The 12,400-nt window shown below is 45.7% G+C and overlaps 1 protein-coding gene across 6 annotated transcripts in view; it reads right to left on the bottom strand.

Annotated features, from left to right (window-relative positions):
- SMARCC1 (SWI/SNF related BAF chromatin remodeling complex subunit C1) overlaps positions 1 to 12,400 on the bottom strand; it is an 873,495-nt gene that overhangs the window by 717,895 nt on the left and 143,200 nt on the right. For all 6 annotated transcript variants that reach the window (XM_078662530.1, XM_078662531.1, XM_078662534.1 and 3 more), the window contains exon 7: positions 10,267 to 10,336. In XM_078662530.1, the coding sequence (XP_078518656.1) occupies positions 10,267 to 10,336 (70 nt within the window). The remainder of the gene's footprint in view (positions 1 to 10,266; positions 10,337 to 12,400) is intronic.

Here is a 12,400-nt window from a genome sequence, read left to right as displayed (position 1 = left end):
GGAAACCAGTGAGCATGTGACTAACCGTCCATCAGTCAAGCAAGTAAGCATGATACCAATAGTATAAAATAAGGCCCAGTACTTCCAGTTGTTGGCAAAATGTGGGTCAATATATGAATGCATTGAGGCGCTAGGGGGCGCACAGCGGATGGCTGCTTGAGCGAGCAGCTCCGCCGGGCAGATCCAACACCGGCGCTTTAAGGTTGTTAAAGTGAACTCCCAACGCAATTAAAATGCATGGCGGTGGATGGGAAGTTCCACTGTACAACTGGAGCGGATTAATTGACTGCTGCAGGCTTGGAATCAGGATCAAACGATTCCGGACAGCGTACGGAGGACGCGCGGCAACATGGCGACCTTCCGCCCGCCTAGGCATTGAGACCCCGGCACCCGTCACCAACCACGTATGGACATGAAAAGGGTGGCTGGCAGCGAACAACAATGCGTCAGATGAGGTGAGCCACCCCAACACAGAGGATCGAGACATCGGCGAAAGTTGTGGGATTAAATAAGCTACTGTACGGGGCATGTTTTCCAGAGCACAAAATGGCGGCGCACATGCTCCAGCGACGACGAAGTTGACCGACATCTGAAGCGAGTGCACCGACAAGCAAGCTGCGGTACTAACCCTCCTTTATCGATGGCACAACAGTGAATAGACATTATGCACCCACGGGAGTATGTTTCTATGCAACCTCTGTGACATTCCCTGCGTTATATACTATGGGGGAAACCGTAATCACAAAATGGCGGCGCCCATGCTTCACGATGAAAACTTGGGTGTATGTAAATGTATTCTGACACAAGCGGAGCGGGACAGCACTGCAGGAGTTGATCGGACTTCACTACTGAACCTGGCAGATCCGTGTGGATGCCCCGACATGCTCATAATCCTTCTTTAACCTGCCGACCCAATTTCGCGCCATAAGCCCCTCCCCCAACGAGCCACTGGCGGTGAATAGCAGCGAGCGGTGAGCTGACCGGCTCAGAATTCAACGCCATACTGCATCTACCACGACGCAATTGCGAGGTACCCGGTCTCTCAATTGCCATTTTTCTATCTTGTGTACTAAGGTGGGCGCCACCAGCTTCAGGGCGCAGTGTATGAGCGGAGGACGACCTATTGCTACCGGTGGCGTGGATTAGCCAGGCGTATATTTCACAAGCACGTAGTGTGAACCTGACCCTCATAACGCACCCGTATCCACGCTTTGGGAGGGATTACTCAAGCCAGCCCACATTGTCCACATACACACTTGAGACCTATCAAGACTGCGTGCACTGTATCGAGAACAAAGCATACCTCCTTAATGGTGATATGGGGCGACGGTTATCACTAACCTGATTTCCACGCCTCACGAGACCCCACTGCAAGGACAAAGTTGCCAATCTCCACTGCACACCTGCCTGTGCATCGCCTGTACTTTGCAACCATGGGTAAACCGGACAGACAACAATCCAAAATAAACTTTGAGACGCGGAAAACCCCAGAAAGTCAGTCTGAACCTCTGGACGATGATACTACCGCGGGAAGCTCAGAAGAATGCAACATGGTACACATTCTCAACGTCATCAAAACCAATCTTCAAGATATCAACGGAAAGCTGGACAACCTGACAGGGCGTATGGATAGAATGTCCGCCAAAATGGAGAAACATGGGGAGAGACCTGACGAAGCTGAGAAATGCATCTCCACGGTGGAAAATGACCCCCACTCAACCACCACCAAATGCACAGGCATGGAAAAAAGTACTAGAGGTCATCAAGGCGAAGGCAGAGGAGTTAGAAGCGCGATCGCGCCGGAACAACATATGCATCGCAGGCTTACCCGAGACGACCAACACAGGGCGCATGGAGACATATGTCGAACAATTATGCAAGGACATATTTGGTGAATGTAGGAGTGTGGGGTCTCCAATCCTATGGTCACCCCAGATTTTTGCTTTTTGCTTCACTGGTTTACGACTTCCCCTGGCTGTGGGCCTGCTAATCAGACCCACAGCCTAGCTGTTCTCTCTCTAAATTGACATCCATGTACTTTAGGTGCATTTACCAATTGGTACTGGGCCACCTTATCAGTCCCTGTACAGTGTACCTTAGGTACCCAGGGCATAGGTGTACCCAGGATCTACCAGGGGCTGTAGCATGTATTATGCCACCCCTGGCTGGCCATCTAAACAGACACAACTGGCTGGTAAGACAGCTGGGGCAAGGTGGTGTAATCACCCTTTGCTGTAGATATAGTTACCTATATCTAACCCCAAAATGGACACATATATTCCTATCAGTCACTCCTATGGCAGGCCTTATCAATCCTGAAGGCAGAGTGCTTGGAATTATGTGAGATGATGCTCTGGCATGAACTGAGCCCGTCTGCAGCTTGCGGAACCAAGTCCTAATAGCTGTTCCATGATAACGCTATACCATATACTCTTAAGTGCATTATAATCCTCGCGGTTGAATGCTAACTCTGATATAACATTACCAAAACATGTCGAGTAAGGTGTCATACGAATTGGAATACTACCCCCTCCCCAATTCTGGCGACGGGGGTAGCATTTCACCCTTCTAGAGGGACACGACATGTATATAACTGTGAATCCCGGTTAAAGTTAACTCGAGCCTTGGCATCACAAAATGGATGCTGCCACCACAGACACAAGTCTGACCTCCTACTGCTGGGAGTCCTTCCAGCGAGGGAGGCTTGGACAAAGGGTTTCCTGCCTTGGGAGGTGCTAGCACCACCCCAGACAGGATTTTGTGTATAGGGTAGGACAGGCCTGAAAGGAATGAGACATGCCCGGGGCACACAAGGTGTCCTGTGCATACACCAGTTCAAACCAGTTGCTGGGGCATCCCTGCCCCAGCTCTGGCGCGAAACCGGACAAAGGATAGGGGGTGTAACCACCCCCCTTCCTGGTCCCACCCATAGGAGTGACCTAGTCGTAGTACAGCCCCCTTTAGCAGGATAAAAGTAGGAGCTGGTCCCATTCCAAATTAGATTAATCCTGAACTGAAACTCTACAAGAAGAAACTCTGGACTTCGACTTTCTACAACAGAAGACTGAAGAAATCTCCCTTGTGGGCAAGGAGTGTCCACCCTGCAACTGGAGGCACCATCAAGCGTCCAGCGGCTTCACTTTGTCGTCTTCCCTCGAGGATTCAGACTTCAGAGCTCGACGAGACCCGGATTCCCAGACCTCTCCGACCTCAACTCACATCTGCAGCACAGCTGAGATCCATGGGTGCGACGAGACACGTGGGACCGGCCTTCTTGGAGAAACTGCACTTCGCTTACAAGCACGACTTCTGAGGTAACCCCGACGAAGTGCTTCGGGGATTGAGAAGCCCCAGCCCCGAGCAGCTCCTGCACCGAAGACCAGCCCTCCAGCATACACGAGATCTGCGTGGGGCCCTTCTGCCTGTTTGCTGCTCGACGCGTTGTCTGGTCACTTGCCGGATGGCTAGTGACCTCCTAGACGACGATCTTTGAAACCTACACTGCTGGTCTGGTTGCTCCAGACTGGCCCTTGCTCCCTTCCAAAAGAGGAGCACCCTGGACCCTCCTGGTCCACTCCAGACGCCGTTTCCACTCACTGCGTGGGTTGCCTTTGCAAAGGGCTGTTGACTCCAAACCCGGATCCGACACCACCGACAGCGAGAGCCTGCGTGGGACAGCTCGTGCCTCCATCCTGGTCGTCGAAGACACTTCCTGGTCCACGTGGCTGCAGAGACAAGCGTCCACTCTTCACCTGATCGCGACAACGACATCTGGTTCCTTCCTGGTTCCACTCCAGTCACTGGCTAGTGACTTTGAACATTGTCCCCTCTGCTTTCAGGTCTTCAGCATCTCTGATCCACCCTTGGATCACACCGGACATCTTCCTCCTAGTCGCCTCCAGCATCTTTTCTTTCAGGCTCCATAGACTTCAACGCAGAAACCCGACACGACTTCGCACCTATGCACCCGCAGCCCGTGGGTGAGGTAACAAGAGCATTTCGGTGCTCAAGGGTAGCTTGACTCTCCTAGTGTCTAGATTCACAGTCGTTTTAGTCCTAACCAGTCAGGATTGTCCGTACTCACCTTTTTCTTGAACTGTACTGTCCATAGACGTTGTTACGCATCCCGCGTGCGAGTTCACACTCTGCACACGCGTCCCGTGGGGCTCCTATTACTTACCTAAAGTTAGGGTAGTGTAGTCCCAGCGTTTCAACAGCCTCTGGACAGCTCCATTCCTTCTATCGATTTCCTTATACCATTTACTTAGTATATGGTTTGCCGTGCCCCTAGGGCACCATTGTAATTTCGTGCAACTTATCGTATTTTTCCTAAGAGATTGTCCTGTGCTTAGCCCTCTGATCTCAAAGAGTTCAGAGGTGTTTGTTATTAATAAATATACTGTTTATTTTCATAACAACCTGTGTGGTGTCCTTTCATCTGGTATTCAAGGGGTTATATGTGGTAAAACAGCTGGCTTCACATGCCAAAAGAGTTTAGCCTAAGACTGCTTTGTCCATGCTACCATTAGGTAGTTTGTCTATAAGGTTGACTTACAACCAATCACCATAAGGGTTGTTTGGACTGATACAAGGTGATCACTAGAACTAGTGACCATCATATATCAGGCCAACTTCTCACAGTGAAGATTCCATGTCATCTATTTTTATTATTGAATGAGCACATTGTTCACTGGCACCAAAAATTCCAGTAGGCGCGGCTCCACGACCTATAGTCGCCCGGGTCTTAAATTACAGAGACAGAGATAACATCCTCCGACTCGCGAGGGAGAAAGGTGACATCACCTACCAAGGTAATAAATTAGACTTCTATCCAGACTACACGTTTGCGGTACAACAGGCGAGAAGGGAATTCAACACTGCCAAGGCCAAGCTTCGAGAACTACAGATACCCTATGCCATGCTCTATCCGGCACATCTAAGAGTCACGTGGGAAGAACAGACGATCTTCCTGACAACCCCTAAAGCGGCCATGGATTTCATCAAAAGGGCGACGTCCAAGGGTAGAAAGGTGAACGGCAGGGAGAGACAACCAGATTCTGAGTAAAGGTAAGGTGTCGAACTACTAATTTGAACTGGGAGTGGTGCGTCATCCCAGATGCGGGATTCATTGTCCAACTACATCCCCTTAGAGAAAAACGGACAGACATGCAGGGTCACGAACCTTCAGCAATCGCTGGCAAATAGACAATGTCTGCTTGTGCAATGCATATATGACATACCACTGCACTGTCCAGCTGTTATGGTTCACGTAACACCACCCCTACAACGAACGCTATAGACAATGTATGGCTGTGCTTTGAGGGTGAAAGTTGGGATCACTCGACGCACGTATTGCGGGGTGGTAAACTGAAACAGTCAAGGGGTGTTTTCACATGGACGGAGTAATGTACTTTGCTATAAACAGAGCAGCGGAGGTCCCATGTCCGTCTGATGTTGGGTTATCTGTTCAATTTTCAACCTACACTATGTGCTTATGTAATAGATCTGCCCCCATCCTTTAAGTAGGGTGGTGAAAGTGTATCCCCGGCGGACCTCCACATGGGAGATCCCCACAAAGTTATGGTTTCCGATAGAGTTTTTGGGTTGCTGGAGTGGCTGGGAATGGGACAAGTTGGGGTTTTGTTAAGCAGACAGTACCAGGGCATTGAAGATGCATTGCTAATATCCAAGTTGTGTATCAAGTACAGAATACGAATTCACGTAGGTTTTTTACAATGAGTAGTGTGTCAACTGACCTTTTGGTGAGATTTTTACAGTTATATTATCTGCAAAAGCAAGGGTATGCCTGGGAATAGTTGTTTAAACCTCTTGACTTGGAATGTACGAGGCTTAACTAATCCTAAAAAGATCAGACAGATTTTTGCAGGGTTTGATAGACATCATATAGACATTGCACTACTGCAAGAAACCCATATAGCTCCAACGATGTGCAGGAAGATTGGAACGAAATGGGCCGAATCGTGTTACTCCTCCACATACTCCTCCTACTCCAGAGGGGTCATGACGTTGATCAGGAAAGGTGTTAACTACAAAATTACCAGGTCCGTTCTAGACCCCAATGGTAGATATGTGATTGTTTCTGGTGTGCTGAGAGGGCAACGCCTGACGCTAGTAAATGTGTATGGCCCAAATATAGACTCCCCTGAATTCTTTCAGGAACTTTGGAATCGTATGTTGGAAGTTGCTGACACTAACATTATATGGGGAGGAGATTTTAATGTCGCATTATGTGACTCACTAGATCGTTCCGAGGCTTCCCTAGAACCACATAGGAGAGCCAGAGGGAAGATATGGGACATAATGGATGGTGTTTCCCTCAAAGACATTTGGAGAGTTAGAAACCCAGAAGAAACTGTTGCCACTCACGTCAATGTGACATACGGTAGTTGGTCCAGGATAAACTACTGGTTGGGGTCCGATAATGTATTATTATGGACGAGAACACTAACAACGCTACCAAGAACCATATCTGACTATAACCCGATCATATTACAGTTACAGATACCGCACTACACGCCTCCTCCGTTTAGTTGGAGATTTAATGCTAAAGCACTTCTGGACCCACTATATGCAGACACAATTGCCACTGCTATCAAAGAGTATTTCCAGTTAAATGTAGCGACTGTCGACGACCCAGGCATACTCTGGGAAGCGTTTATGGCGACCTTGCGGGGGGTTTGTATGAGCACCACAGTTGGGATATTGAGGGATATCAGAGAACAGATAACGAAATGTGAAGCTAAAATGAGAACAACTGAAAAGGAGTATGAAAGAACACAGAATGCTACTGTCCTGGTTGACCTCAGACAGGTATACACCGAACATCAGACGAATGTCGCTGATGAACTAAAATATGTCACTAAACGCCCTCTGGCCAAGCAGTTTTGGGAGGGTGGGTGGTAGCGTACTTGCATCGAAAATTTGTGAAGGGAAGAGACCGCAAAATGTAACGCAAATCCGAGACGCTGATGGCACATTACTACACATCCGGAGGGCATACTCCGCTGTTTTGTAGACAATTATAGCACATTGTACAAATCCAAGCAAACACCACCCCCAGAAGAAACATTTGAATATCTTTGCGATGTCGCCATTGCCTGGCTCTCAGATCATCAGAGAGAATATTTAGCAATGCCCATAACAGTAGAGGAGGTGACAGCCATCATCCGATCACTTCCCAATGGAAAAGCACCCGGCCCGGATGGGTACACATGTGAATTTTACAAAACATACGTAGACATTTTAGCTCCACATCTAGTCGCCATGTATGGTGATGCCTTTGACCAGGCCATGTTACCCCCGTCGGTGCGAGAGGCTGTGCTGATAACGCTCCTGAAGCCCAATAAAGATCCAGAGCTATGTGAATCCTACCGGCCGTTATCACTACTGAATGTAGATTCGAAAATACTAGCCAAAATTCTAGCGGTAAGACTCCAACCCCTAATAACTAACCTAATACTGCCGGACCAGGCGGGGTTCATACCCACAAGGGCAACCTCCCACAACACCAGAACATTGTTTGCGATATCCCATTATTTAACACCTAACACTAAGGCGGTGGCGGTCATTCTCGACGCCGCCAAGGCTTTCGATTCGATCGAATGGTCATATTTGCTCACGATACTCCAGCGTATGGGTTTTCCCTCTAGATTCATAACATGGATTACGCTCCTTTACACCAATCCAGTGGCCAGAGTGCGCGTGAATGGGTACATTTCAAACTCTTTCCACATCGAACGGGGCACAAGGCAGGGGTGCCCACTTTCACCCCTGCTATTTGCCCTAGCGCTAGAGCCTCTTGCATGCATCATTAGACAGACACATAATCATTCAGCACTACACTTCCCAGGTCGGCCATTGCATATATCCATGTATGCGGATGACATGATTTTATATATTAGAGACCCCGACCATAATATGAATCCGTTACTACGCGAATACATACAATTTGGCAGACACTCTGGTTTACAGATCAATTGGGATAAATCATCCATAATCCCACTCACTGACACCATATCACAACACGACACAGATTTCCCTCTGGATTGGCAAACTGAATCGATCAGATATTTGGGGTTCTGGTTCAGTAGAGATCCTGAGGAGATTATCCGCACTAATTATGGTAGAGTACTGGATAGGATGGCAGAAAAAAATCGACAGGTGGATACAACTGCCGCTATCATTGGCAGACCGCATTGCTATAGTGAAGATGAATATCCTGCCCAAACTCTTATATTTATTTAACAATATACCGATCACGCCCCCGAAGGCAGTGTTCAAAAACATAACCACGCTGGTTCTAAAACTCATATGGGCGTGTAAACAAGCACGCATAGACTTGCGAACACTGACCCTACCCTATGAAAAAGGTGGCTTTTGTGTCCCGGATTTCTATTTATACTATCTATGTGCCCAGGCGCAATATGCTACATACTGGTACCATACTATTCCTTATTTAACGCATACAGCGGTTGAGGAACGGGACGCCTTTCCAATACCACTAACAGCGATAATTACGCAAAAACGGCCACCATTACACTCGACAGATATCAATACGATTGACACAACTACGGCCGCTTGGAGGTTACTGGGCCGGTTGACGCACAAAACGCCACTGTATGCGCCAGCATTGCCATTGCACCATCTCCCCCAGATCTCAGTTACTACTGAACAAGTAGGTATGGATCTCCTGAAACAGGCGGGTATAGACACATTTGGGGACCTATACTGTGACGGCGCCTTTAGACACATAAACGACTTGTCTTACATTAGCAACCAAACCATACTGTTCCGTTTCACCTATTATAGATTGCAAAGAGCCATCCGTGATCTGTACCCGAACTATCCGATGGAACCCCCCTGCCTGGAAACGCTACAGTGCCTCATTACATCTTCCGACACAACACATCTCGTCTCACGATTATACAAAACAGCCCAAAGCGAGATTCCGTTCACTTCAACTAAAGCATGGACACGCTGGAATGAGGCGTTGCCAGACCCGCTATCTGAAAAAGAATGGTACACCACATGTGCACGGATTAAGTTACTCACCTCGAATGGGAATTTACGCATCCTTCATTTAAAATATCGACATCAAACATACCATACCCCGGTGCGTCTTCATAAATTTGGACTAAGAGACGACACCAGATGTAAGCGTTGTGGGGAACAGGAAGCAGACTTTGCCCATCTGGCCTGGTCCTGTCGGAAAATACAGGAATACTGGGGGAAAGTAACTACAATGCTTCAGAAAATGGTGGGGGTGGAGATCGAATGCTTTATGAAGGTGTGCTTATTGGGTCTTCTTTCTACGATCAAAGCCGGAAAACGAACGTTTTGTGTGGTATCCCTACTACTGGCCAAAAGGCAAATATCTCAATGCTGGGGGGGCACGAAAGTACAGAGCACGAAACAATGGTTGCAAGATTTAGCACACCGCAGGGATCACTTGCTTACATACGAGGAGGACCTACCAGCCAGATCAAGGCCAAAAGACTATTGGACATATTTAACGACTTACTTTCAAGATAATGATAACATCGACACACTGTGAAGTTTAATACACCATGCATCAACTTGAATAGGTTGAGTACCTGACACATGTACACTATCATGTTGCTACCTTATAGACTGTACTGATTATAACAATATTCTCTATGTAACATACATGACGGGATGAAGAATGCAGAAATGTACTGGTATTTATTGTATCTCCTTTTCAAATGGTTGTACTTTATTTGTTTCTGAAAGTCAATAAAAAATGTTAAAAAAAATATATGAATGCATTACAAGGCCACTCGTTTTCCAGTTGTATGCTTTCATCTACCTCCAAATTGCAATCTAGAACTTGTAGTCTTGAGTTAGCTCAATTCAACTAAAACCAAATATTTGAATAAGACAAATCCCCGACGAGTTACAACCAGTGACAGGAGCCCTACAATAGTAGCTGCTATATAAATGCCCCCTGTTTTCTCATATGTCAAGTTCATTTGAGGCTCATTCACTCTCCCTGGACGTGCACCAATGAGCTACTCAAAATCATTGTCCTGAAAATCAATTAACAGCGAGCAGAAAGCATCTACCCAAACAAAACATCAATTCTAAAAGGCTTAACCTAGATCAGCCACACCACTAAATCAACATTTAAGAAAGTGGCTACCTATACCACTTAACAATCTACTAGAGCTCTCTGATTTAATGAGTCACAAATTCTGATTAAAAAACATAAATAAACTTAATATTTACCTGTCTGGCGAGAAGCCCCAATGCACCAACACTTGCTTATCCCTCTTCATTACAGGTCGCAACCATTCATCTACCAAAAAAGGTGAGGAAAACTTAACAGATCAGCCAATTTAGAAGCATTTATCATTATTAAAAGCACAATTAACGACTTAGCTTAAATAAAAACAGATAGGAGGGGGGAAAAAGACACAAACTAAGTAAGACATGTTGATTTTAAAGTATTAATGCACATTCTAGTACAGTTGGGCCTACGAAATTAGCCAAACTTGGAGGCTTAAAATAAGAAAAATATTGCTACATCCAAATTCTGGTTTGAATTAAGGTTATTCAATTTTTTAAGAACTGCTAAAATCTGTATTTAACAGAGGTTTCTAGTCACAACCTACGCGTAAGCTCATACCACCAACCTCATTAGGATGAAACACTGAATAACAAGCCTATGTCCCTTTGAAATCCTCCATAAAAGAAGATTCACCCCTTTTAATCTCATTAGGCACTCGAGCCACTAAGCTATGTTTCTAGTTATGCATAGAGATCACTTGAACATTTAAACAAGGGGAAAAAAGACTAACACTAAAATATAATGAGAAGTTGATTCAGAATGCAAACCGAAGTGGACATTTTCTATTGATGGAAAGCAAAGCACAGCAGCCCTAGATGCAAAATCTGAACTATATTCAGAGTCTTTAAGACCAAATTTTGCCAAAGAAAGATTCGAATACAGATTATTGTACTCCTCCAACGTACAGTAAAGGTTGTCACCAAACACGCTGGAGAGCAGACCAAGTTGGCAAGTTTCGGGAGCTTGCAGATGCAAAGCCTAGGAGGGCTCATTTATATTGTGCTCAAATCTGTCTGAGTAACAACAATAATAGCTAATGTACTACGGGACTAAAACAAATATTCTATTAGGACCAGTTTCCATGAGACAGACCATGTGTGTCTTAAAGTTTACCAAGCACTAGCAATGCCAATAGATCTAGCTTGTAAATTAAGGTTCTTTGTGTGTCAATGATGGGGTTAGGCACTGGCAATTGTCATCTTTACACTCATGCATCAATTCATGTATATCCGCTGACTCATTTCTGATGTATTCACCCTCTGACAACCACAATAAAACACACACAAAGTCAAAAACATATACAAGATAAATTAAAAGAATACTAATGGAAAAAGAAAATGTGCTGCCATCTAAGCACAGCTGGTACAGAATTGCAATAAGGAAACGAAACAGCATTGATGTTCGTCTTGCAGAGGTATTGTAAGAAGCCTATTTTCCTTTTAAAGTTCCAGAATAGATGCCACATTTTGAAGCAACATGATGGCCATCTTAGAATACTAAAACAATAATGTAGTACGGATAATGCCACTCCCTAATGGCCTCCCACTTTAGAAGTGGCTACTTGGGATGTGGCGCACTGCAGATGAAATTAGAAGGATCACCGTCTGCAGAGCTGTAATATCCTCTTAAACATTAATATTAAAAAAGAAGCAAATAAATGAAAAGGGAACTATGAATCGGAGACAACCTAAACCAACTAGCCCTGCCAGTACACTGTCATCGTATGAAGCAGAGTTTAAATGACACTCTGATAGACCAATGGCAGGCAGAACAGCGCTTACCCAATGGTAGGCAGATCTATATTTATATACATTGATGACATGCATTATTCAATTTTTTTATCACAAAAGCTTGGCAAGCAGCTAAGAACAGTTTCAAGGTAGAATTATTACAGCACAAATGTTCCCCCTAGTTTGTCATAGGAGGTAACTAACACCAAAATCCTTTGCATCAAAGGTAATCTGTGACAATTCATGTAACAAAATACATAGCTGTAGGCTTCAATACATAGGAATAACAATCCACCCTTAAATGAATATTGACTTTAAAAGGCCTTCTATGTTTAGAATTCTTTATAATAAACATACAGGACGTATTGCATCAGAAGTATTTTTGCTAGTCCACCAATGAGGGCTCTAGCTGTTATCTTTGGCATATCACCATAACCAGCTGAAGCCTCTTGTACCGAGTTTAACACTATCCATGCTGCCGTCGGCCAATGGCCGACGTGGCTCCACCCGTTTTGCGGAAGTGCCGCACTTCCGCAAAACGGGCGGTGCAGCCAACGGGTTA

Source organism: Lissotriton helveticus, chromosome 10 (genome assembly GCF_964261635.1).
Source record: "Lissotriton helveticus chromosome 10, aLisHel1.1, whole genome shotgun sequence".
NCBI classification, from domain to species: domain Eukaryota; kingdom Metazoa; phylum Chordata; class Amphibia; order Caudata; family Salamandridae; genus Lissotriton; species Lissotriton helveticus.
This window is presented reverse-complemented; position numbering and strand designations above follow the sequence as displayed.